The 24,036-nt window shown below is 51.9% G+C and overlaps 1 protein-coding gene across 2 annotated transcripts; it reads right to left on the reverse strand.

Moving 5' to 3' along the window:
- Positions 1-851: 851 nt before the first annotated feature.
- Positions 852-23,877, reverse strand: ATP8B2 (ATPase phospholipid transporting 8B2). Of its 2 annotated transcripts, XM_070607401.1 has the most exons (28): positions 23,739-23,877; positions 20,956-21,023; positions 18,676-18,734; positions 18,205-18,318; positions 17,978-18,076; positions 17,646-17,707; positions 17,474-17,546; positions 17,118-17,188; positions 16,788-16,867; positions 15,277-15,435; positions 14,940-15,028; positions 13,183-13,379; positions 10,251-10,459; positions 9,337-9,380; positions 8,874-9,039; positions 8,534-8,722; positions 8,265-8,380; positions 8,009-8,173; positions 7,812-7,923; positions 7,566-7,671; positions 7,279-7,423; positions 6,906-7,089; positions 6,521-6,744; positions 5,905-5,988; positions 5,337-5,582; positions 5,059-5,197; positions 3,067-3,197; positions 852-2,801 (listed from the first exon to the last, which is right to left on the reverse strand). In XM_070607401.1, the coding sequence occupies exons 2-28, from the start codon at positions 20,984-20,986 to the stop codon at positions 2,523-2,525; spliced, it is 3,573 nt and encodes a 1,190-aa protein (XP_070463502.1). In that variant the 5' UTR covers positions 20,987-21,023; positions 23,739-23,877; the 3' UTR covers positions 852-2,522. The 2 variants fall into 2 exon arrangements, with proteins under 2 accessions (XP_070463502.1, XP_008525132.1); XM_008526910.2 differs by lacking the exons at positions 20,956-21,023; positions 23,739-23,877 and adding an exon at positions 20,046-20,347.
- Between the last annotated feature and the right edge of the window lie 159 nt (positions 23,878-24,036).

Genomic DNA, 24,036 nt, shown 5'->3' on the forward strand with positions numbered 1-24,036 from the left:
TGACAGAAAAGACTGGTTAGGTCAGAGGAGGAAACCAGCCTGGGTGGGGGGGTGTTGGATGGGTATCAGCACCAACCCCCAGCCCTGAGCTCTCCTGGACACCGGTCCTCATCCCACTCTCCCTTCCCTGGAGGAAAGTTCACCTCATCTGCTAACCTTAAATTCCTGCAGTCCTGGTCTGAAATACTTGGGCTCCTTGACATTCACTTCTGTGAAAAGCCAGGAAGATGTGAGGCTATGAGGCCAGTGCCAACGAAAAAGCACAGGGTGGGGGTAAAAAAAAAAAAGGCAACTTACAATATTTACCTGGTGCTTTCCTCACACATACCCACCCATCTGGCAGGAGTTAGGAATGAGAGTTTGGCTTGTGTTTGGAAAGGCAAACAGTTCAAGGTCCTAAGCACCCAGCCATCAGCTGAACACAAAGTCCCCCTGGTCTGCCTCAGCCCCACCCACTGCCCCATCTTCCAGCTAAAACTTGGATCCTGGGAGGTGTGCAAACAGAGGAGGTGCTATATCCCACCAGTTATTCTGTTTTCTCCACCTCGGCCCAGATCTAACCACTCAATTCCATTTTAAAAAGTTTCTCTCTCTTTAGTTTTACCACCAGTCTTGGTTAAACATCAGAAAAGAGACAAGTTACACACTTCTCAGAAATTGGAATTTTATAAAAAGACATTTTTCTCTTATATCCATAAAATGATATAATTTTTGCAAGTATAGAAATGTGTCATAAATTATACAGAATGTTCCTTAATTACAGCTCAATGCAACTTGGTACTTTCCTCCCTCCCTAAAAAACGAGAGAGAACCAAAAAAATAATATATATAACTGTATATATATATATATATTTATATTTATATTATAGACAAACCAATATGAAAAAAAATCATTTCCTCTTTGGTATAAAAATCAGACTCTCACCTTAAGAGACACACAAACACATGATGGTAGGTTTGTAAACTGTGTGGCCAAAAGGGATTTCCCTGTCAAGCTTTCCCCTCCCACTATTCCCTGCCCACCCCACCCCACCTCATCACAGCCTACCTCCAGTTCCCTCGGGGCTCCCACATTGAATGTTTAAGATCTCCATACCCCACTCCCAGCTCCACACCATTCCTGAGTACCCCCCTCCACTACCAAAGATGAGGAAAAGATTCTTCCCAAGACTGATTTGGTAGCAATTAACTTGGGAAATGCCTAATTTGAATAATAGCTTCCTAGGTGTGGATAACAGAGAGGAAGGACACGCATGCCAAGGCTCCAACTGAGTCCTGTCCAGATCAAGCCAGATACTGAGCTTAGTCTCCTGGCCCGAGCCCAGTTTTGCACTCCTCCTGCGCCCCGTCCCCCCGCCCCAGTACAGAGACTCTACCACATCTTTCCAGATGCTAGCCCTGGAGGGGGTGGGACCCCTTGTTTACCAGAAGGGTGAAGCAGAGGCCAGCTTCCCCCTTTCAGCCTTGCCTCTGGATGCTCAGCTTCCCCTTTCGGGCCCACCTCAGGTCCAGGGTGTAATGTAGGAAAATGCCAATGAGGAAGGAGAAGGGAAGTCAGAAGGGACTCTGCTAATGAACTTGGGTCTAAATTCAAAAGAAAACTTTTCTTCAGACTAAATTTCATACCCAGCTTTAGGTCACTGAGAACCATGGGATCACGTTCCCAGACTCCAGCCCTGGGAAATACTAGCAGGAATTATAGAATCCGGGAGTTGATATATGTGTGTGCTGGAGGAAGGGGTAGCATCTCACTCTCAAGGTGAGGAAGGAGATAGGATGAAACCTTCCTTATCCTCTCCCAACACCCTCTGCTGACAGAGACCTCCCACTCTGGTCAGCCTCTCTATCCCTCATGGACACCAGCCACTGGAGGGCCACCTGTGACCTGTGGCTCCTCCCAAACTACTCCAAATCCAGCCAGGTTGGGGCACCCCTGCATGCCAGCCTCCTCTTCCCCAGGACAGTTAAGACATCAACCATAACATGAAAATTACATAGTGGACTCCTCCACTTGCCAAATAAAAAAGACAAAACCAAATGGACACAAACACAAATCAAGGAGAGACATACACGATGCAAGGGGCCCAGAGGCCCCAGCAGGTCTCTGGCTTCCCGGCATGATACATTCTTGTGTAATTCAGGAACAGGGGCTCTAGGGCCCCTCTGGGGAGTGGGAATAAAAAAATACAGAGATTATAGTCTCCCTGTGGACTCCCAGGCAGGGCAGGGGCAGACCCAATCTCTAAGAGTTTTTTCTTCTATTTTTGGTTCCACATCTGGTCCCCTACTGGGGCTTGTTTTTGATGATGCCCCAGCCCCTACTCTGCCCTTAGGGCCTGCCCCCTCCACTCTCCCATAGCTGGGGATGCCCCAGCCATTCCTTGTACCAGTAGGACAGAGTCTACTAGGGGATATGGGAGAGGCAAGGGATGAGGACCCGCAGTTCTTAGATGCTGTCCTCTCAGTGGCCGGCCAGCCCTGCGTGCTCTGATAACCAGCATGGGGTGTCCCAGTCGCAGCCTTCAACCCTTGAGGGGCTTGTCGGCCCCTCCACTGGGGCTGCTGGCGCTATCACTCTTTTTCCTGCGCAGGCTCTCAATCCAGCTGGAGCTAGAGCGAGTGGTAAAGCTGGAGAGTGCAAGCGAGCTGAGCCGCATATTTTTCCCAGACATAATGAGCTCCCCGAAGCCCTCCTGGTGGGAGAAGGCATAGCCGGAGCGCCGGGAACCTGTGCGACCCACACGCCGCATGCAGCGGTGCTGGGCCTTCTGCTTCTTCCGCACCAGCTGGGTGTAGCGGACCTGGCAGGGGAAGCACAAATGAAGGGGCCTCCATCAGTGTGGCAGTGTCAAACACCACCACGGAGAAGGGACCCAGAGCACCCAGGACAGGGTGGCCATGGGAACCTCCATGGCACAGAGATGTCTGTTCAGAGGAAGAGCAGACACCACCACCGACATACTTAACAGACCTGCAGCCCACAAACTGCAGCGCATAAGCGTTTAAGCCAGAAGGCTTTCTGACACACTGTCTCCGTCCCCCAAAGCAGACAGCCCAGCTTCTCACCGTGTCAGAGAGGTCGGGCTTCAGGTTCAGCTTGAGGAATCGAAAGGCAACCACAGGCATGATGCAGACGACCGTGGTGAGCACGATGGTCAGCCACACCGTGGGCTGGGCCAGGGTGTTCTGAGCATTACCTGGGAATGCAGAGGAGTCCGAGGCCTTGGGAGTCACAAAATGGACAGAAGGGCAGCCCCAAGTTCCCCATTTCTATCTCTGACAGCCCACTTCCCCAGTCTCAAAACCTAAGTCGTCCCTGGCTTCCCTCTCCTCCCTGCTCCACAGCATACACCTCCAAAGCTGAGTCTAGCTCCAAACTCTCCCCAGAACTTCAGACCCATTTCTTTAACTGCCTCATTTGACATCTCTGGTGAATATCTAGCCGGCATCTCAATTTTACATGGCCAAAAGTGAGTGACATTTCCTCCACCCCAATCTGCTCTATGTCTTCCCCAGCACAGGAAATACCACCACCCACTCAGTTGCTCCAACTAAAAGCTCTGAGGTCAACCTTGATTCCTCTCTCTCTGACCCCTTATCCGATCTGTGGGCTCCACTTTTCAAAATACCTATGGAATTCCACTTCTCACTCTATTCTAAGCCACCATCATTCTTACCTGGATTACTGCTACAACCTCCTAACTGGTCTCCCCGTTTCCACCTTTGCCCCCTACACTTTGTTATCCACAAAACAGCAAGAGTGATCCTTTAAAAACATAAATCAGTTTACAACATTTCCCTGCTCAAAACCCTGCAACAGCTTCCTATCATGTTTAGATTAATATTTAAAGTTTTTACTCTGCCAAAAGGGCTTACATGATCTGGACCAATTCTCATCATCTCCCTCACCTCTCCCCACCCCAGCCCTACCCTCTAACCTCACTTCCTAGATACACACACACTCTTCCTTGCAAGCCCCCAGCTAACGCTTCTGTGTCACTGTTTGCTCTTCCTGGATTGTTCCTTCCCAGAGAGCCACATGGCTTGCTCCTTCCCTTTATGCAGATTTCTCTGTGCCAACGTCCCTTCCTCAAGAGGTCATTGCTGACAACTCTTGCTCCTCTCTACCCTGCTTGATGATTCTTATAGGACTTATTAGTTCCAAACATTCTATCTGTTAACTTGTAAACTGTCTCACTAAAATAGGAAATCCAAGAAGGCAAGGATTTTGCCTGTTTTGTTCACTGCTACATCCCCAGCAGCCAGAGTGGTGGGTGACACAGAGCAGGTGCTGACTGAATGGCCACTGGATGAATGAGTGAACAGATCTAAAGCAAATGTCAAGATCTGAAAATGTGTCTATCACCTCATGCCTCCCAACCAGCCCCTCTCTGCACACACCAGGGCCACCTTGGCCCCAGTTCTGAACAGTCTTGTGCTCAATCACCACAGTACTTCCCCACTGGCCATCACTGCCAGATTCATTTTTCCAAAGTAATCCTTTGATGCCACTCTCTACTCTCTCCTCAAAAAAAAAAAAAAGACTCTTTGACCTGACAGCCCAGCATCCTGATCCCTCCAAGGCCCCACCTTTCCAGCCTCTCTTCCACTGCTTCTCAATGCGTATTCTCACCCCACCCTGGTGGAGCACTCTCCATTCCCTAGAAACAAGTGGCCTTTCCACACTGCCAGCTCTCTGACTTGGAATCTGACTCCCTAATCCCGGCTCTACTCACAGCAGCCGCCTCTGTGGGACTCTCCCTGACCGTCCCACAAGCATCATTTTGCTGACCATGAAGCCTGCTACCCCTTGTCCTCCCTTGGAGCCCTGACCTTCCAGGGCCTGGCAGGGCTATTGTTCACTTTCATGGATATGGAAGTTCTCTGAGGGCAGGGCCTGGGTCAGATACAGCTAGCTATCCCCCCAGCACCTTGCAGAATACCCGGCACGAGGAGTGTCCAATAAATGCTCATGATGTGCAAACTGGCTACGTACCCTGTTAGTCCCAGAACAGGTGTGATTTCTCACTGATTCAAGAGGAAGCCACAGGAACTCACCCACAAACCGGAACTGGTTCGGAAACATGTCGAAGAGCCCATTGCTGTGCATGGCAAAGAGGATGGCAAAGTAAACAGCTAGGCTGCCCCAGATGAAGAAGTGGTTGATGGCTGTCCAGTAGCCTGTATCCAGCCCAATCTGCAAAAAGCAATTGTCACAGGCAAAAGGACCATCCCCAAAAAACCCCGTCCCCCGTCCCACTAGTACCCAGGGCAACCCCAGGAAAAGGAGGCTCACTTCTTCCAGGGGGAAGAGCAGCTCCTGGTCTGCCTCATACCTGCACACTGACCACGATGACCAGCGAAGTAGCCACAGTGACTGCAAAGGACTGGTAGTCAGCCAGCTGAGTGCCATCATCCCGAGTGGCCTCAGCAAACACCCCATAGGGGATGAAGAACATGAGCACGGAGGTGTAGATGCCCTGGGCGATGCAGATGAAAAACTCCCGCTTGTTGAAGAGGAGGTTCAGCTGGCCTGGCTCATATAGCTTAGGGTACTCCATGCTCCGCTGCTCTGGGACATCCTGTGTGGGGAGAGCCAAGTGGCATACCAGGCCTCAGAAGCTGCCATTTTGACTCAGGATAGCCAAGGGCAGACCTTGTCCCTGCTTCTTCATTTTCAAATTCTTTGATAGCTAAATCCAACCTCAAGCCAGCTGCCCCCAATTAACCTTTGTTCAGCAACCCAGAGGAGTTACAGGTCAGCTGAAGCCGAGAGAAAGAACCAGCCATACCCAGGGACCACAGGCAGTGGGTACAAGTGTCACACACCCACCAATATCAGTGTGACTCCTTCGCAGCAAGGTCCTTCTCCCCATCCTGCTTGACCATCAAACTCCCCCATACCTGATCAAAGACCCCCATAGCCAGGACTGGGAGGGATGTGTACACGATGTTATAAAGGGTGATGAAATACTGGTCATAGACGGTCTGGAGAGAGAACAGAGAGCAACAGAGGAGTGAACATACAGTCATTCTTCACTACAAATCAAGCCGAGGAAGACAGCCAATGTGGCATACATGGAGCCCTAAGGAATTTTCTGGGGCTCCCTCTCTACTCCTTCAACAAATTTTTTTGTCTGCCTGTTTGTCTTTTTGTGAGGAAGAGTGGCCCTGAGCTAACATCTGTTGCCAATCTTCCTCTTTTTGCTTGAGGAAGACTGTCACTGAACTAATATGTGTGCCAATCTTTGTCTATTTTATGTGGGATGCTGCCACAGTGTGGCTTGACAAGCGGTTGTAGGTCTGTGCCCGGGATCCAAACCTGTGAACCCCGGGCCACTGAAGCGGAGTATGCAATCTTAACCACTATGCCACAGGGCTGGCCTCAACAAGTATTTTTTTAATACATGTACCAGACAATACCTAGGCCCCAGGGGCCTGAGCGATGAACAGGACAGATACAATCTCTGCTCTTGAGTAGCTTACAGATAGGCAAACCAGTGGACTGGGAGCTTACTACCTGGGCTGAGAAGCCACAGAAGAAGCCGAACCAGAAGTGGACCATGGTGAAAGCAAAGTTCTTGTAGAAGAAATAGCAGAGGAACTTGCACATGCGCAGGTAGGACCAGCGCCCGTGCACCAGCAGGAGGCGCTGCAGGAACTTGAACTGGGAGAAGGAGTAATCAGAGGCCAGGACAGCCTGGATCCCTTCCTGACCACTGATGCCCACACCAATGTGGGCTGCTGCAGAGACAAGAGATGACAAGAGGGTGAAGATGGTCACATGCTTCAGAATCTCAACAAGTTAGAGGCCCCATACCTCATCATTCTCCCTAGTCCCGAGACCTCATGGGCCTTCTCCCCACCTTCCCCCAAGCCTACACGCCTACACAGTCCACACTCACTTTTGATCATGCTGACATCATTGGCTCCATCCCCAATAGCAAGTGTCACAGCCTTCTTGTACTTCTTAACCAGTTCCACCACTTGTGCCTTCTGCAAAGGGGTCACCCGGCAGCAGATGACAGCTTTGCAGGCACAGGCTGTTTCCAAAAACTCCAGCTCCATGTCTGCCTCTAACGCATGGGCCTGGAACACAGAGAGTCCGGAGAGAACCCCAGTCTTCCCCAGGAGAGATCTGGGAGTCAGCTCCTCCCAGTCCCCTTAAAGACCACAGCCCCTCTCAAGTCAAGGGAAATGAGAAAAAGATATAAAAGCTGTATGGAGAGAAGTGCTCGCTGGAGAGATACTGCACAAGTGAAGGATCGTGACACTTACTAGGCTGTGCCCATTGATCACCAGGGCGTACTCCCCAGCAACAGCTTCCAGGACAGATGTAAGCTTGGAAGAAGAAACTTTCTCCTGGTAGGTGAAGCCGTTGCCTACAGCGCGGGACGAGTCCATCATCTTCTCCCGGGCTTTCCTGTGAAGGTGGAAATGAAACCGTGGTCTTCCAGGACAGCAATAGTGATTCAAGCCACCCCTGGACCCATCAGGGCCCAGGAAATCCTGCCCAACCCATGTGCACAGTGCAGAACATCTGCCTGCCTCAGGTCTCTGTTTACCTGAGTTCCTCCCGCACTTCCAGGACGGTGTGGCCAGTGACTATGAACACCTCTGTCATGTCGTCCGTCAGCATCTTGCAGGAATAGCCAATGTTCACGGCCGTCTCTACCAAGAGAGAACGCAGGAGCTACGGACAGGCCCCGAACAAGGTCAGTGCACTCTCCTGCCTGATGTCCTAGGCTCATGCAAGGACCCGACAGGGCTACCGTCCAGATGCAATTTCCTCTGCTCTCCTGGGCTCTCACCTTGTTTGTCTCCGGTTAGCACCCAAATCTTGATGTTGGCCAGCGTCAGGAGGGCGATAGTCTCCGGAACCCCTTGCTGAAGTTTGTCTTCAATGGCCGTTGCACCCAGCAGCTGAAAGTACCACAAGGGTCCCTGGCACGACAGCCCTGGGCATGAGCCCTCCTTGTCCACCCTCAGCCCATTCTGCAGCCTATACCATCATGTCGCTCTCAACCTCCTCATAGACGGTGGCCAGCCTGTCCTCCCGGCTGTCCTGGGCCAGGCTGGCTTGGAGTCGTCTCTCGGCCCACTCCTCATAGTACTCTTCATCCAGATCCTTGTAGGCCAGTACCAGGGTCCTCAGCCCTTCCCCTGCGTATTCCTGGAAGCAGAGTCAAGAAAGTCACCCCTCACGCCCTCCCACAACACCAAAAGTAGCAGAATCACAAGGCCCCTCCTCCCCTCACACCTACATTCAGGTGGTCAGTGGTGGTGTTAAGCAGCTCTTGGGTGGAGTGGTGGAGTCTGTCCAGCAGGATAGTGTCAGCCCCTTTGCAGTAGAGCCGGATCTTCCCCTCTGGATTCCGCACTGTGAGTGAGACAGGGGGAGAAAGTCCCAGAAAACTTCAGGCAGGCAAAGACCCCCACCTTTAACACATCAACAAGGTGCACCCAGTATCCCTCACCCATTCCAGGCTTGTGTGCTTCCCCCGAAGCCCCCAGCAGCTAGTCCAGGCCTCACCTATGACCGACATCCGCTTGCGGATATTGTTGAAGTCTAGGATGGCCAGCAACTGGTAGGTGATGGCTGTGCCCATCTCGTGGACAGTGATGGTTTTGGGGGTACGAGAGCGAAATATAAAACCAAAGTTTCTGGCTGCAGTGACCAGGGCCCCCTCGTCCGGGGACTGGGCTTTGTAGTACAGCTCCCCTGGCGGGGAGGAAGAACACGTGTGGTGTTTAGTGGCAGCACTGTCAGCCACGTGTCCCACCCAGGAAGCCCCAGCCCAGCAACAGAGTAGAGCCCGAGCTCGAAGGCACAAGTCAGGCAGGGGACAGCCCAAGCCAGCTCCTTGGCTCACCTTCGTTCTTTTCTTCTGACATGACGGTATGACAAAGGGAAAGGAGGCGGAAAAACTCATGCGTGTGGGGGTCCCCCATCTTGACAGCTTCCAAGAGGGTGGGGTCCCAAAATAAGAACTTCTTGTCAGCCAGAGGATTGAAGGAGAAGTCGACAGGTTCAGGCCTCTGAAGCAGGTAAGAGGGCAAGTAGGAAATGGGGGCCGCCAGGCTGCATTCCAGGGAAGGGCTGTCCCCACCCTACTGTTCCCTGCCCTTCCAACTCCTGGTAGGAAGGCCCAAGATCCTGTCCACTGTGGACCTCAAAATTCCCACTTCTGCTACCAATTCTTCCTTAAAACACCCATTTCTCCAAGTAACTTCCATTTCCTGACCAAACAACACACCACTCCTAACTATATCATTACTGGTCAGGTACCCTATGCTTAACTGTCATATAGAATAACTACAGAGGCTGGACCTTACCTCTCCCAATTCAGCCTTGTGTCCCAGGACATCAAACACATCACCTACATACAGCCAGAACAGAAGGAGAAGCAATGTCAGAGCTGGAGATCTCTCAGAGCAGGGGGAGAAGGCTCCAGTCAGAACCCCCACAGGCACCTGGAACCTGCAACCCTGATTCTTGAGCAAATGCCACACAGATTCACACTGCTGACTCAAGGGACAGGAGGCAACAGGTACCCTGGATCTTTAGAACTCCAGGACTAAAAGTCACGGCAACCACTGTTCCCTATCCTTGTCCTCACGACCCCCCACCAGCTTTCCCAGGGCAGCTCCAATCCTATACTCCTCCGTGCAGGGCTCCCAGGCCTCCTGCGGTACCTTTGGCTCTTTAGTCCTACACAACAGACAAAGCCTCACACACTGGCCACGGGCCTGGGTTAGTACAGAAAACAGTTATGAGAAGGGCTCACTCTGCATAAAAGTCAGACACCACACACCAGGCCCCAAGCCATCCCAGGAGCTCAGCGACAAGGCCACTGCAGCTCAGCCACACTGGAAAGACAATGGTCACATTCCAGAGACTCACAGAGGCCCTGAACAGTGAGGGGGAGAGTCTAGCACTCCACCGAGGCAGCCAAGGTCCAACCTGACCAGGATGCTCAGAGACCAGTGTCTTGGGCTTCACTTCAAACAGCCAAGGAGCTCCCCTACTGCCTGGAGCTGAGACCAGGGTGAGGGCGTCAACAGAGGATAGGGGAAGCACTGTCAGCATCTGCTTCCTGACACAGGATACAGAGTGGACCCATTCAAGGCCCTGCACACCCAAGTAGGAAAGAAGTAAAACCCAAATGTCAAGACAACTGCGGGAGTCCTAGTACCACTCTCCTTCCAGGCGAGATGCGAGCCCCCAGTCCCCAGAAGCATTGCCATACCATAGCTGTGGCCATTGATGGAGCACTTGTTGAAGACCATGATGTTCTGAGTGAGCGTGCCTGTCTTGTCAGAGAAGATGTACTCCACCTGGCCCAGCTCCTCGTTCAGGGTGGTGGTACGGGCCTCTGCGGGCGTCCGCTTCTTCATGCAGAACATCTTCTTATCCCAGTTGATGAAGTAGCTGTGGCCCAGGCGGATGACCTCCACACTGCACAGGGGACAAGAGGTAAGGCTTGGGGCAGGAAGGAGAGAGGATGCCCACCCACATGGGCCTTCGCCGCAGGCCCTCCAGCTGGGGAGAAACGAGAACAGAGCAGACATCTGGGTGGAGAAGGGCAAGGAGAACCTGAAGGTGGAGCCAGCCACGCATAGCCGGCAACGGAACTCCCCGACCCGACCCTCTGATGCTCTCCAGACAAAAAGGTGCACAGGGCCTGGGCAGGCGGGGCAGACAGCACGGGCAGAGGAGGAAGAAAGACTGCAGACAAGGCACTCAGCCAGTTCTTACCTCAAGACTAATAATACAGAAACCATGCAGAGAAAACAAGAGAAAGTGTAAGAGAGAAAGAGAGAAAAAAAAAGAGAAATAATGAGGGTGCTGCGTATGCCACAGCAACACAGATGCCACCTCAGAGAGGGGCTGTGGGGAAGGAAACCAGAAGGCTCTGAAGCCTACTCCTCCCTGCCCTAACCCAGGCAGAGCACCCTCCTTCCACCTGGGCTCAGGGCTCCACAACCCTGACTTGACGCTTTCAGGAAGCACACGAGGCAAACCGAGATGCAGACTCCAGACAGAGTGGGGCCTCCAGAACCTGGGAAATAATGCGAGTTTATAACGACACAGTGCTTTCTACATCCTGAAGTCTGTCCACATCTCTTTTTTGCTAGGCGTGACCTTTGGGATCTCTCAGTGTTTCCAGAAAGCGCTTTGTATTTAGGTCCAGTAGGGCCAAGCAATGGGGCCACATCTGGAACCCTGCCTCCAGCTCGACTGAGGCTGCTAGCAGGATCCATTTATCAGGTAAAAATGTGTTGACTGGAAATGTCTTCATAGCCTTCTCCCCGCTCAACTGATCAAACACCTCCTCCCACCTTCCCCCAAACACACACACTATTGAGACTGAGAAAATCAACTTTCTTAGGCAGCTACCATGGGCTTCGAGTGATCTTGGATACAAAACATGGACAGTAAAGCTCAAAGATGGAAAAACAATCAGACTGTAAACAAGAAATTATTTAAATACTAATGAAGAACAGAGTTGCAATGATAATGATGGACATGCTACCACCCAATATTGGCATAGTAATTTAATTTTTAAAATGTATTTTCCAATCTAGTATCTTACATCAAGATGTCCCTATGAAGAAGGTGGAACAGGTATTATTATTCCCATTTTACATGAGAAAACTGAGACCCCAAGTGATTGTGGAGTTGTCTGAGGTCATGTGCTAATGAGTAGACAGAACTAAATCATGAACCTTCTGAGTCTCCATGTTTTTTTGCTGAGGAATATTCGCCCTGAGCTAACATCTGTTGCCTATCTTCTCTTTTTGCACGTAAGCCACTGCTACAGCATGACCACTGACAGACGAGTGGTATATAGGTCCACATCCAGGAAATGAACCTGGGCCACCAAAATGGAGCTTGCCAAACTTAACCACTAGGCCACCAGGGCTGGCCTGAGTCTCCTCTCAGTGCTCTATGAAAACCCAAACTGTATGCCCTCAGTACAGAAACTATCTTCTACTCACTGCCATTAGCACTAAGATTCAGGGGCTAGGGGAGAGACTTAGAAGACTAGCTGGGGAATCCGTGTGTACAAAAAATGGCATAGGGAAGAGTTCTGAGCATCTCCATAAAGCATTTCCTTAAAAATGTCACAGGTTCCCTTATCTCAAGTGCAAGGCACTGAATACAAAAGAAAATTTCTTTCTTCTGGGCGTTCTTCCTTCCTTCTCTAGCATCCCCCTCTTCCTGTCCATTCTCACTGGCCCAGTCCTTGTTAACATTCTCTTTACCTCAAACATCCTAGACGTATCCTTGATCCTATTCATGTTGCACACCACTTCCAGTCAACACATCCTAAAGCATTCTTTAGAATTTTTTAAAGACTCTTTTAATGGTTTACTAGTATAAAGTCCATAGGCAAAGATCCAAGACTCTTCATCAGGAACAAGCTTATGTTTCCAGCTCTCTGTCTTATAGCCCCCCACTCATGGTCCAAGCTCCTGACAAACTGTCCCATGACCTTTCCGAGGTTCCTATCTCCACGCCTTTGTTCCAGCCCTCACCTCCAGGCTCACCTTCACCCATCCCAGCAACCGCTCAAAGCCCAGTTCAACAGCCACCTCTTCAGAGATGTCCTCCCTAATTAAGTGCATGAAGTGCAATGCTCTTCTCTCACGGCACTTTGTGCCTCCCACATGGTATCTCAGCATCTTACACTGTTTGTATCTCCCCTTCCCTACCAGTCTGCTGCTTTTGAAGGCAGAGACCATATTACACATCTCTGTCCCCTTGCTTCACACGTAAGACTGGAGGAGAATGACTCCTACAGCATTTGTTCCCTTTTTGTTTCATAACGTCTTTAGATTTTTCTTCTTCTACTAGAATGAAGCTCCTAGAGGGAAGGAGATCCATTCCTAATATATCTTTGTATGTGCCACAGCACCTGGCATGCTTCTCTGCACAAAGTCAGCAGGCAATAAATATATGCTGAATAAATCAATACAGTCTTTGTTCTGATACAGTCCAAAGTGCCAGGAAACTGTGGTGAAGTTTCGTCTGCACACAGAGATAAACAGATATGTTCAGAGTACAGGAAGAAGAGGACTTCAAGTTCTTTCTCAGGGACTTCATCATCATAGAAAAGTTTGCCAAGGGACCACCCAAGCTCCCTGGAGAGACCCTGGGGCAGAGAAAGCGCATACCTGACATAGAGAGATATGGGCACGACGGTGTTGAGGATGATGATGTAGGACCAGAAGGAGAGGAAGCCAGAGAAAAAGGCACTGTCCACTGCCTCATCCCAAGGCAAGTAGACCTGGAAGCGCATCCCAACCTCGTGCTCCCAGATGGCATTGCCAATGGCCAGGATCACCCCCATGCAGACCAGGAATCCAAAAATCTGAGGAGGAATAAGAAGCAGAGGCTAGGAGCTGGCCCCGTGGCTGAGTGGTTAAGTTGGCGCGCTCCGCTGCAGGCGGCCCAGTGTTTCGTTGGTTCAAATCCTGGGCGTGGACATGGCACTGCTCATCAAACCACGCTGAGGCGATGTCCCACGTGCCACAACTAGAAGGACCCACAATGAAGAATATACAACTATGTACCAGGGGGCTTTGGGGAGAAAAAGGAAAAAATAAAATCTTTAAAAAAAAAAAAAAAAGCAGAGGCTAGGCTGCCACTTAGGAGCCCCTCAAAATCAAGTGCATCCCTGAAGGTCACCACTTGTACCCCGAGCCCTCAAAAGCTCAGGCATCTTTAAGATGGTGGCATGTTCTAGTGGGAAGTACGTGGAACTGGTGACAAGTTGTAGCCTGCCATCAACCATCATGTGGCTTTCTCTCTGAACATTTTTCTCATCTGTATGACGGGGAAGCTGAAGTAGTTGCGTAGCTCCCAATATGACATGCTAGAACCCTTAGAAGAGGTAAGAATGGAGTGAGCTACTTTCAACATACCAAAGCAACTTACTGGAAATCACCCATTTACCTGAGCTAAGCCTCCACAAGCTAACAAAAACGCCAAGTTTCTGTAATGTTCATTATCTCCTACAGATGGCCAAAGAAAAATTTTAACTAGGGAAACAAATTGTATCTTTATAAATGTAGATTTCTTGGTAGTTAAAAAACTTACAAAGCTTGGAGTCCTTGAAGAAGGTTCATAAGAAAGTTTTGGTGGTGAAAAGAAAAAATTTGAGACCATCGTCTGATCTCAGACATCTATTTCCAAAGCTGCCGCCACTCTTGATGCTTTGAAACAAAACAGGAACTAGCCTGGTGCTCAAGGACCACCAGGGGGCGATGTGAGCTTGCGTGATAGACTTAACCTCTCTCCCTTAGGCTGGGTTTCTACAAACCCTTTAAGGCCAGGGCGGAAACTCTCACCAGAGGCTGGCCCCAGCCTACCCAAGCTGGCGTGTGGGGGGCGGGCAGCAGGCAGTGGGGGCACAAGAAGGGGAGGAGAACCCGACAAGGAGCTCAAATTTCTAGCCAAACAAGAGAAGGATTCAGGAATTGCCAAAAACCAAAACAGAAACTTCTCCTCTGGGATCCTTCACTCTTAGAAGTCAAGGGAAAAGACCCCGTTATCCATCCTCCAAATGGAAATTTTTCTTTTAATTCCTGCACCATCCCCATGAAGGCCTCCTTGTCCCTGGCAAAAGCAAACAGAAGGTCACATGCTGCACTAAGTCATCATCATAACTGGAATCCAGAGAAGGGAAGACTTGTTTCAGCCTTCTTAAGTTGTTGATACATGCACGTTCCTAAGGTTTTTTAAATAACATATCCCAAGTCTAAAAGGAGCCTGACATAAACACTGTCTCTGAGTGGCTGACCTGCCAGCAGCTTTAAAGACAAAACCTGAAGCCTGACTACTGACCAGGGAGGAGACAAGGGGAGAACAAAGGAGCCGCCCAGGGAGAACCAGAGGGTGGGGACAGGGAACCACATGTGGGAAGCCTTACCCAGAGCACCAGTGTATTCATTAGGCGATCAATACTTGTTCTCTTGAACTTTGTCCTGCCACTGTTCTGCATCAGCTTAGTGTCAGGACCTAGAAAAGGATAGGAAAGGCTGGGAAAGTCAAGTAAAAAAATCTGCCTCTGGGCTTTTACCCTGGTCTCCAGACTACAGGACACTGGGTTGAAATAGAGACAGTGGCTGGACAAGAGGCCTGTATTCAGGGCTGGAGGGTTTTTATCTTCCATATTGTACCAGCCCACTCAGCCTCCCCCTACATTCCCGAGGGAGGGCTGAGTCACCAACTCTCATCCTCCTTTCTTTGGACCCTAGGAGGCTCACCTGCAAAGATGACTAGCCCGAAGCACCACTCGGTGTTTCGCAGCACGCAGCCCCGCAGCAGCATGTTCTGGTTGCTCAGGGGGAACTTGTTCTCCTTCCAGTAGAGAGTTCCACTGAATTTGTCCAGCTTGTTGTTGGGAGGTTCGCAGATCACTTCACCTGAATGGAAGACAAGAGTGTCATTGCTCAAGGTCCAGTCTATAGCTTGACCATGAGACAGCAACTGAGGGGGATGGTGTTAGGACATGGGCCCATCCACACACTACTGGTGGGAGTGTGAACTGAAAGGAATGAGGCAGCATGAATTAATATTAAAAGTGGACATATCCTTGGAGCCAGCAATCCCACTTTTGGGACTCTATTCTACAAAAATACGAGCATAGGTCACAACAATTTTTACTGAAGCATTATTTGAATAGCAAGAGACTGGAAACAACTGAATGGTCAGGGAATAGTTGAATAAATCATGATACATCAATTTTAAGAAACATCACGCAGTTATTAATGAGGTAAAATTTCTTTATACAGTCATGCATTGCTTAACAACAGGGATAAATTCCAAGAAATGTGTCATTAGGTGATTTCATCATTGAGTGAACATCATAGAGTGTACTTACACAAACCTAGATGGTATAGTCTACTACACACCTGGCTATGTGGTGCTCAGCTTAGGGGACCACTGTCATATATGCGGTCTGTCATTGAACAAAACATTGTTGTGCAGCGCATGACTGTACAGTGATGTGATATGATGAATTTAATAGGTAAAGAAAGGCAGGTTGCAGAGATTTTGGTACAGTATAATCCCATTGACTGATTTCACATCTGTTTATAAACATAAAGAGGGGCTGGCCCTGTGGCCAAGTGGTTAAGTTCACGCGCTCTGCTGCAGGCGGCCCAGTGTTTCATTGGTTCGAATCCTGTACGCGGACATGGCACTCCTCATCAAGCCATGCTGAGGCAGCGTCCCACATGCCACAACTAGAAGGACCCACAACGAAGAATATACAACTATGTACCAGGGGGCTTTGGGGAGAAAAAGGAAAAAAAATAAAATCTTTAAAACAAAACAAAACAAAACATAAAAAAAAGTGTGGATGAATACACACTAAACAGACAGCCTGGCTACCTAAGGAGGGTAGAATTGGAGGGCAGGAGGGCTTCTCCTTATACACACTATACAGTTTGTCTTGTTAGAAGGACCATATATTATTATTCTGAGCTGAATAAGCCTAAGAAATAAGAAAAAGCTGAATTTCTCTCACATGCAAAGCAAGGAGAGAGTGATCAGCTATGACGATCTCTTCAAATGACAATCATCAATTCAAAAGTTAAGTGGTAGCCACCTGGCATTCCTGATGCCAGGAGCAACCCCCCACCCCCAGGCCCCAAAAAAGTCCAGGGAGCTGCATAATCACAGCAGCAAGAAGCCAAAAGGAAAAGGTGCAGTTTAAACCCCAAAACCCAACCCACCTCCTCTATCTGAAAGTTTCCTCTCCAAAATTACTCACCATCAAACTTGGCAAGCTTACTGATGTCTCCCAATTCCGAGGTGACTGGAATCGCCTGACGCACTTTCATGTTGGTCTCTCTGGAAGAACAGTGTCCCTGAGTCCTAGTTCCCTTTCTTTCCTCTAGATTCTATCTGGGGGCACCTGACCATGGGGCACCACTGCTCCCATGCATTACTGGGTAGGTAATACTTCTACACACCCAAAGCCTTTCTTACTCCTAAAGTTTCCAAAAGGTATAGATCCCAGACCTGGGAACCTCTTTCAGAAACATGCTTTTTACCTCTAAGGAGGCAGAAGGAGAGGTGTGACACTGAGCATGCAACTTACCCATCGAGTTCTGCCGTCTCTATGTAACACAGCCCATGGGGTTCACTGCTGGAAAGGAGGAGGAGATCCGCCTGGAGAGAAAACTAATGAGAAGCCCAAAGACCAATCCTCCACCCCCGATGGATTCTGATTATGCCTCCTTCCACTAAGCATTCCGGATTTGCTTAATCCCAAGCATGTGAATGGCTAGAAAGGAGTTAGTCCCAGGTACATTAAGATGACAAAGAAGCCCTCCACTCAAGAAAGTTTCCTTCCACGGGTGCTTAAGAGGCAGTAATGAATCAGGAAAAGACTCATCCCTTTCTGCCCAAGAAAAGGAAGAGCCCTGCGGGTCTAGGGGGTATCATGTCCCTTACCGCCACAAATTGGTTATTTTCGAGCTTGATGATATCACCAACACAGACATTCATCCACTGCTCTTGCTGGAGGCTGAGGCAACGAGAAGACAGAAAAGAGGCTGTCAGTAGCTAGAAGTTCCCAGGGGACCCCTTTCCTCTCCAAGGCCCTCAGTCTCCAACAGGCACTCACATTCCATTGATCAGCACCTGAGACTGACGGTTATTCACCTGGTTATCACTCTTGTGGCGGAACTGAAAAGAAGAGAACTAAGAAAGGTAAGGCACCTTCTGCCACCCCAAGGGACTTAGATGATCAGTGGAATGCACAGCATGCTGGGTACCACCTTGTATACACTTGTTCACAAATCTACTCTCTCCCTGACACCCCCTTTCTACTTCCAGCCAAGATATCACAGATCTAGCTGGACCAGGTAAGGGATGGTAAAGTCTCCAAGGAATTGTGCTGAGTGGAAGTGGGCAAGTTGGGGGTGGGGAAAAGGTAGAAGAATGAAAACAACTCACGTAGTCATCAGTGGCATCTTTAACAGCTGTGATGGTGAGGACAAGAACCAAAGGCACAATGGTGGTGAACCAGGACAGGGACGAGATCTGTGGGATCAACTGAAAAGAGGAAAGAGAAAGGCATGCCTCTGAGGCCCCATCCTATGCCCTCTTTTCCCCTCGATCTTTCTCTTCCTTGACTTTATTCAGCTTTGTGAGTTGCAAAGGGTCTGCTCCAGGTCACTTACCTGCAGAATGAGAAGGAACAGGAAGTAGGTATTGGCAACTTCCTGGAACTGCTCAAAGAGGTTGACAGGCAGGAAGGTGAGAATATTGTACTTGGAGGTCTTGATGCAGTTACTCTATGGCAGTGGGAGAGAAGATAATGAGGCAGCCTCCAACTCCAACCCAGAATCAGATTGAGGCCGCCTCCTCCATCTCCACTTCCCTAAACCTCTGCCCCCCAAAAGCCAGCAACTACAGGTGAGGGGGGGAAAAAGGAGGAGAGAAGGGAGTCTCATGGGGTCAATGTATCCTGCTTCACTGACAGGTGAAGGCATGAAAAATTCAGCACAGTGGCAGATGGAGAGTGGTGAGGAGGCTGCCCTCCCCTCCCCCAAACCCTCTCCCAGTCAGCCTTCAGTCCCAACCTAGGACGTTTCTGCACCTTTCTCCTTTCTGACTCAGGAGGAGGGAATAGGTAGTTTAGAGCCACTTACCGCATACTGGAATTTCTCATTGTATTCTCGGTCATTGGCCCGCGCCCTCCTTTCTTCTTCTGCAATAGAATGATGCTGCAGTCAGGAGGAGCAAACTGAGGGCTGGCCCAACACCTTGTCAGGTCCACCCCACCTTGTGGAATTTCCACTGGGGGCCTTGGTTCTTTCCACAGTGTACAGTTTTAAGGAGTTAGTGCCACACCTTGAGGTCTCACTAAATTCTTCCCTCTGGTCCACCTCTCACCACCAGCCTGACCACTCGGCTCTGCAGGCATTATGTTCACAGGACAGGACGCATTCTACTTTCCTCACCAAACACCATCAAGGTGTTCCACTGGGGGCACTCAGCTCCTCTCTCCTATCTCTTTAATTAATGCCTCAGGCATTAATGGTCCTGGGAATCCCCCAAGGAACAGCAGCTGAAGACACAAAGCTTCCTCCCCCTGGGAACTCCTGCAGATCTAGCCATGGTACTGCCCTCCCCCTAACCTGGGGGGTGGGGTGGGTGGCAAGACAGAGGATCATGGTGCCCTGAAACTGCTCTGCTGCAACATCGCAGCCCCACGTGCAGTCCACCCTACAGGAGCCTCTGCTTGTCACATGTCACCAGCAGCAGCTTCTTACTGGCTCACAATGACATCACCTTATTTCAAAGCTGGTCTTCAAGTAGAAGGGGGGATGGGGTCATGCATATGGGTCATGCAGACTGAGACAGAGACGCAGGAAAGAGGAATGGGATGTAATTGAAACAGTTGCTCTCTAACTGTAACATTTCTTGTGCCATCTGCACACATTCTCCCTGAACAACACATTTGTTGCTGAGTGACAAATAAGCTACATCTATACTGAACCTCTGCAGGTCTGGGACTGTAGGTACCAAGTTCAGGTCCCAGAACACGAGGGTGACCTATGAAGGGTTCTTCAGCCCATCTCCAGGGGTCACGATGACCTCAGGCTGAAAAACGGGTATCTTGATTAGGCTGTAAACATGCCTTAAACCTGTCCGGGAGCCAAAGGCAGCATGCCAGACCCCTTCCCTCACCATCCCCTCCAAGACCCCTGCAGAGCACACTGCAGTAACAAAACCTCAGATCACAGCATCCTCTGACTACCTAGAGCGCTCCTTCCCTGTGTGGTCACTTTACTCCCAGAAACTTCCCCAGAGGGGACCCCTGAGGTTGAGCCCCCTGCGCAGTCACCAAAGACCATGCAAAGGGAAAGGTAGGACCGGACCCTTCGGAGCCAGGATCTCTGGGTCCGGAAAGGAGAGAATCAGGGAAGGTGGGGGAGGCTGAGGACAAGCGAGCGTGAAGGTGGGAGGGGGCGAAATTATGGGCTCGGGAGAGCTGCCAGGAGCTGTCTCCCGTTACCTGTCCCCCAAGAGGGCTTCTTTCGGCTCCAGGAAGGAGGTGCCCCGGCCCGGGCCCACTTCTCGGGCATCTCCTTGGGGACCGTCATGATCCCGGTTTGAGCGGGAGAGGGTGGACTGTCTGTCTGTCCTTTGCCTCAGTGGCGCCGATGGGGCGGCCCCCGTGGGAGGCGCAGGAGCTGCGGCCGCTCAGAGGGGAGCCCCGGCCGTCGGGCGCGCGCCCCACCTGCAGCCCGGGCCATCCTCGCGGCCGCCCGCAGCCAGGGACGCCGCGCGCTCAGCTGCGCCGCCGCCGCCGCCCCCAACGCCCCCCACGGACGCCGGCACGCGCTGAGTGGCCCCGAACGCGGTGCGCACGCCCGGGGCTCCGCCCCCGCCCGCTCCCCGGACTGCAGGGGCAGCCGCCTGCCAGCGCGCCGCGTAGGCGAAAGCCAGCGCGGAGCCCCGCCTCCCCCGGCCCGGCCAATGCGGGTGAGGGGACTGCCAGCGTTGTCGGGGGCAACCGCTTTCATCCCACCCCCCACCTCCACCCCCACCCCGCCCTCAGGAAAAACGAGGAGGACTTGGCTGGATGGAAAAATGAGGGGAGAAAGGAGAAGAGACGAGGTGTGAGGACGGAGGGGAGAAGATGGGAACAGCTCCCCAGACCAGAGACTAGGAGCTCCAGGTGCCCCAAGATAAGAGTCCATGTGTTTGGGGTGGGGGCAGGTACTCAGCACCCTGCCGGAGGAGAACCCAGCTCAGGGATCAGGGGAATAATTCGGTTTCCTAGGCTCCCCTCAGGATGGGTACGGGTTGCAATCTGCCCTCCTTCAGAATCATTACTAGTCGTCCCTCTTCCCTTTGCTCCCTGAGCTATAGCAACACCCACTCTTGATGGTCCCAGGGATCCCCCCTCCTGCCTGTCTTACCTGGGGGGCGCTTTTTTGCACACAGTGCCATCTCACCCAGTAAGGTCCCAGCAATCCCATGGGAGACCCTGCAGGAAGGTGACATATGCATGAGGTCAGGAAGCTGAGGGTAAGCCTTCACCCCCCCCCCCCCGCTTTTTTTTAAATTAAAGATTGGCACCTGAGCTAACATCTGTTGCCCATCTTCCTTTTTTTTTTCTTCTCCCCAAAGCCCCCCAGTACATAGTTGTATATTCTAGTTGTAGGTCCTTCTGGTTCTGCTATATGGGATGCCACCTCAGTACGGCCTGATGAGCAGTGCTAGGTCTGCGCCCAGAATCCAAACCAGTGAACCCTGGAGCGTGCAAACTTAACCACTCAGCCATGGGGCCGGCCCCTCATTCCCCTCTTCAGACTCCTCCTGAAGGTTCTCTTCTCCAGTTCTGACTCTGCCCTGCCCCCAGCATTCCCCACCAACTCCACACCAACACTCTGCTCTTACTGCCCTGATGGGTCCCTGAGAAAGAAGAGGGGACTTCTCTACCACCTCCCCCCATGCCTCTGCCTTGGATAACAAGGGGACAGGGGACTGACAGTTTACAGAAGCCAAGAACTGCAGGGAAAGGAAGGAGGCAGAGAGAAGAGGCCTGTTATTGACAGGAGGGGCACAGCTCTCAAGGTACCCATCCCAGGGACAATGGCTGCCCTCATGTGCCCTCCTGGTGGCAATGAGTGGTGTCTGTGTTTACTGGAAAGCAGAATTTCCACCAAAGGGTTGGGTTGAGGGAACATGAGCCAGGAAACACCTGGCAGAGCATCAGGAAACAGGGTGGGCAGGCTCTACCCTTCTCAAAATGCTGATAATCCTCCCATCCCCTCATTACTGGGACTTCCATTATCACCTCCTCCAGGGGAGCTCACATTAGAGGCATGGCCTTCACTTCCTGCAGAGACAGTCCCCAGACCACTTCCTCTCAGTCTGGGTCAGCAACCCGTAAGGGCCAGCAGAGGGGTCTTCCCTACCCTCCTCTGAACTATTCTCTCTCTCCCACCCCAAGCCTAGTTCAGTCAGTGTGGTACTAGGTGCAGGCTCAGGGAGCATCAGTCAGATGGGCCTCTGCTTCCTTCCTTCTTCCCATGTCCTTCCTTTCACCTAAAAAGGTAAAAAAGGTCTGGCCTCTGAGACAGGGTCATAGAGCCTCATCTCTATTCCCCAGTATGGCTCAAAGGAAACTGTCAGCTAGGTCCTGGGTCCTCTTGTTACCTCCTCTTTCTTTGTCTGGGTGGAAAGCCTTCCTCCTCCTTGGTTCCCCTGTCTCCGACCTACTGGGCACACCCCGCCAGCCTGTCAGTCCCAAGAGATACTAATTGCCTGTCTGCCCAACCTCTATAATTACAGACTCTGGCCACGGCCCTGTCACCCACACCAGTGCTCCCTTCACTAACTCAGACTCCCTTCCCAAACCCCAGATCAGACAAAACTGATATCCAGAAGTCCTTTTCCTCCCTGACCCTCCCCAACCTGGCAGCCAAGGGTGCCTGGCTCAGGAAGAAAAACCTCATCCACATTTTAGAGACGCCAAGCCCTCCTCCAGGGCCCCCAGCCAGGGTCTCCACCCAGTCTAGAGTATGAGTCATGAGAGGGTGGGGTGTGAAGGGAGAGGTTAAAGGAGAGGATGCAAGGGTGGGCATCACAAGTTCCATAGCCAACCCCGCCCTCAGCAGGGAGTCAAATCAAGAAACACTATCAGCCTGAAGATCTAGATTTGAGTCCTACGAAAGAGTTAATGAAGGAGCCACACATGCTTTTAGGAGTCAGGAGTCTGGACACCAACCAGGAAAGTTGTTTTACCTCTAAGACCCTGGGGAGACAGAAAGCTGGCTTGGCCCCAGACCTCAGCCCCTCTGGGGGCCCCCAACAGGGAGAGAAAGTGAGGGGGAGACCTGGGAACAGGGACCCTCTCTCACTTCTTCACAGTTTCAGAGAGCCTAGGTTTTCTGAGCCGTCAGGCCCATCAGCCACGTCGCCCTGCCCCGTCACCCTGCCCCAGCCCCCTCTGCAGCCACATTTGGGATAAAAATAGCCAGCTCTGGGAAGAAGGCAATGCTCAATGGAAGAAAACGGCTCCTCCTCTAGGCCTGGTCCTGCTACCTTCCCACCGGGGAAGACGGACCCCTTCTTTCAGAGGAGGCTGGCAGGGATATTTGTGGGCAGGTCAGGGAAACATAAGGGAATGGAATCCAAGGCCCCCAGCTCACTTGCCACCAAGACCACTCCTGGCCGCCTTCCATCGCTAAGGACAGAACACAGGACTCACTCCCCAGCTCTGAGCTCCCAGAGCCACCACCTCTCCTTCCACCCTTGCTTCTCCTTACGCACGCAGACCTCCACCCTACAGAGACAAATCCTACCGGCCCCAGACTCCCTCCTCCAATTACCCAAACCCTCGGACCCCGGTTACTCGTCTCACCCCGACAACTCTCTAGCCGGTTCTCCCCTCTCCGCTGCTCCATAAGCTTCTCCTCGACATTCCCGCGCCCCTTCAGCAACCCGCCCTCCCATCCTGCGGACGACCTCCCGACCTCCCCCATCCTCAGGCACCCCGACGCCCTCTCTTCTCCAATCATCACTCCTCCTCCTCCTCGGTCTCACCGCACCTCCCAACTCTGTCCCGTGTCCTCTCCTGCCCACACCCTCACCCCCGGCCCCGGCCCCGCCAGCCCCGAGTCCGCGTCCGCAGCGGCATCTCCCTCTGCCCTCCCGGCCCGCGCCCCGGGGCTGCCCCCGCCTCGTCTCGCCTCACCTCAGCGCTCAGCGCTCGGCGCCCGCCCCGGCGGCCCTGTCCTGCCCATGCCGGGGGCTGGGGCGGGGGGCGCTCTGCTCGGCTCCCCACGGGCTCCCGCCCCCCCAGCTGCAGCCCCGCTCCCCCCGGGGCCTCGGCTCGCTACTTTGTGTCAGTTTCGGCCACGGCGGGGCGGAAGTGACGGAGGTGGCGGGAGAGGGCGGGGGGCGGGAGGGGGTTTTGGGGAAGGATGAGGGGAGGGAAGGCGGGAGCGCCATCTTTGTGCGGGGCAGGGGGAGGGTCTTAACCCTTCCGAGGT

Source organism: Equus przewalskii, unplaced genomic scaffold (assembly GCF_037783145.1).
Source record: "Equus przewalskii isolate Varuska unplaced genomic scaffold, EquPr2 ChrUn-10, whole genome shotgun sequence".
NCBI classification, from domain to species: Eukaryota; Metazoa; Chordata; class Mammalia; order Perissodactyla; family Equidae; genus Equus; species Equus przewalskii.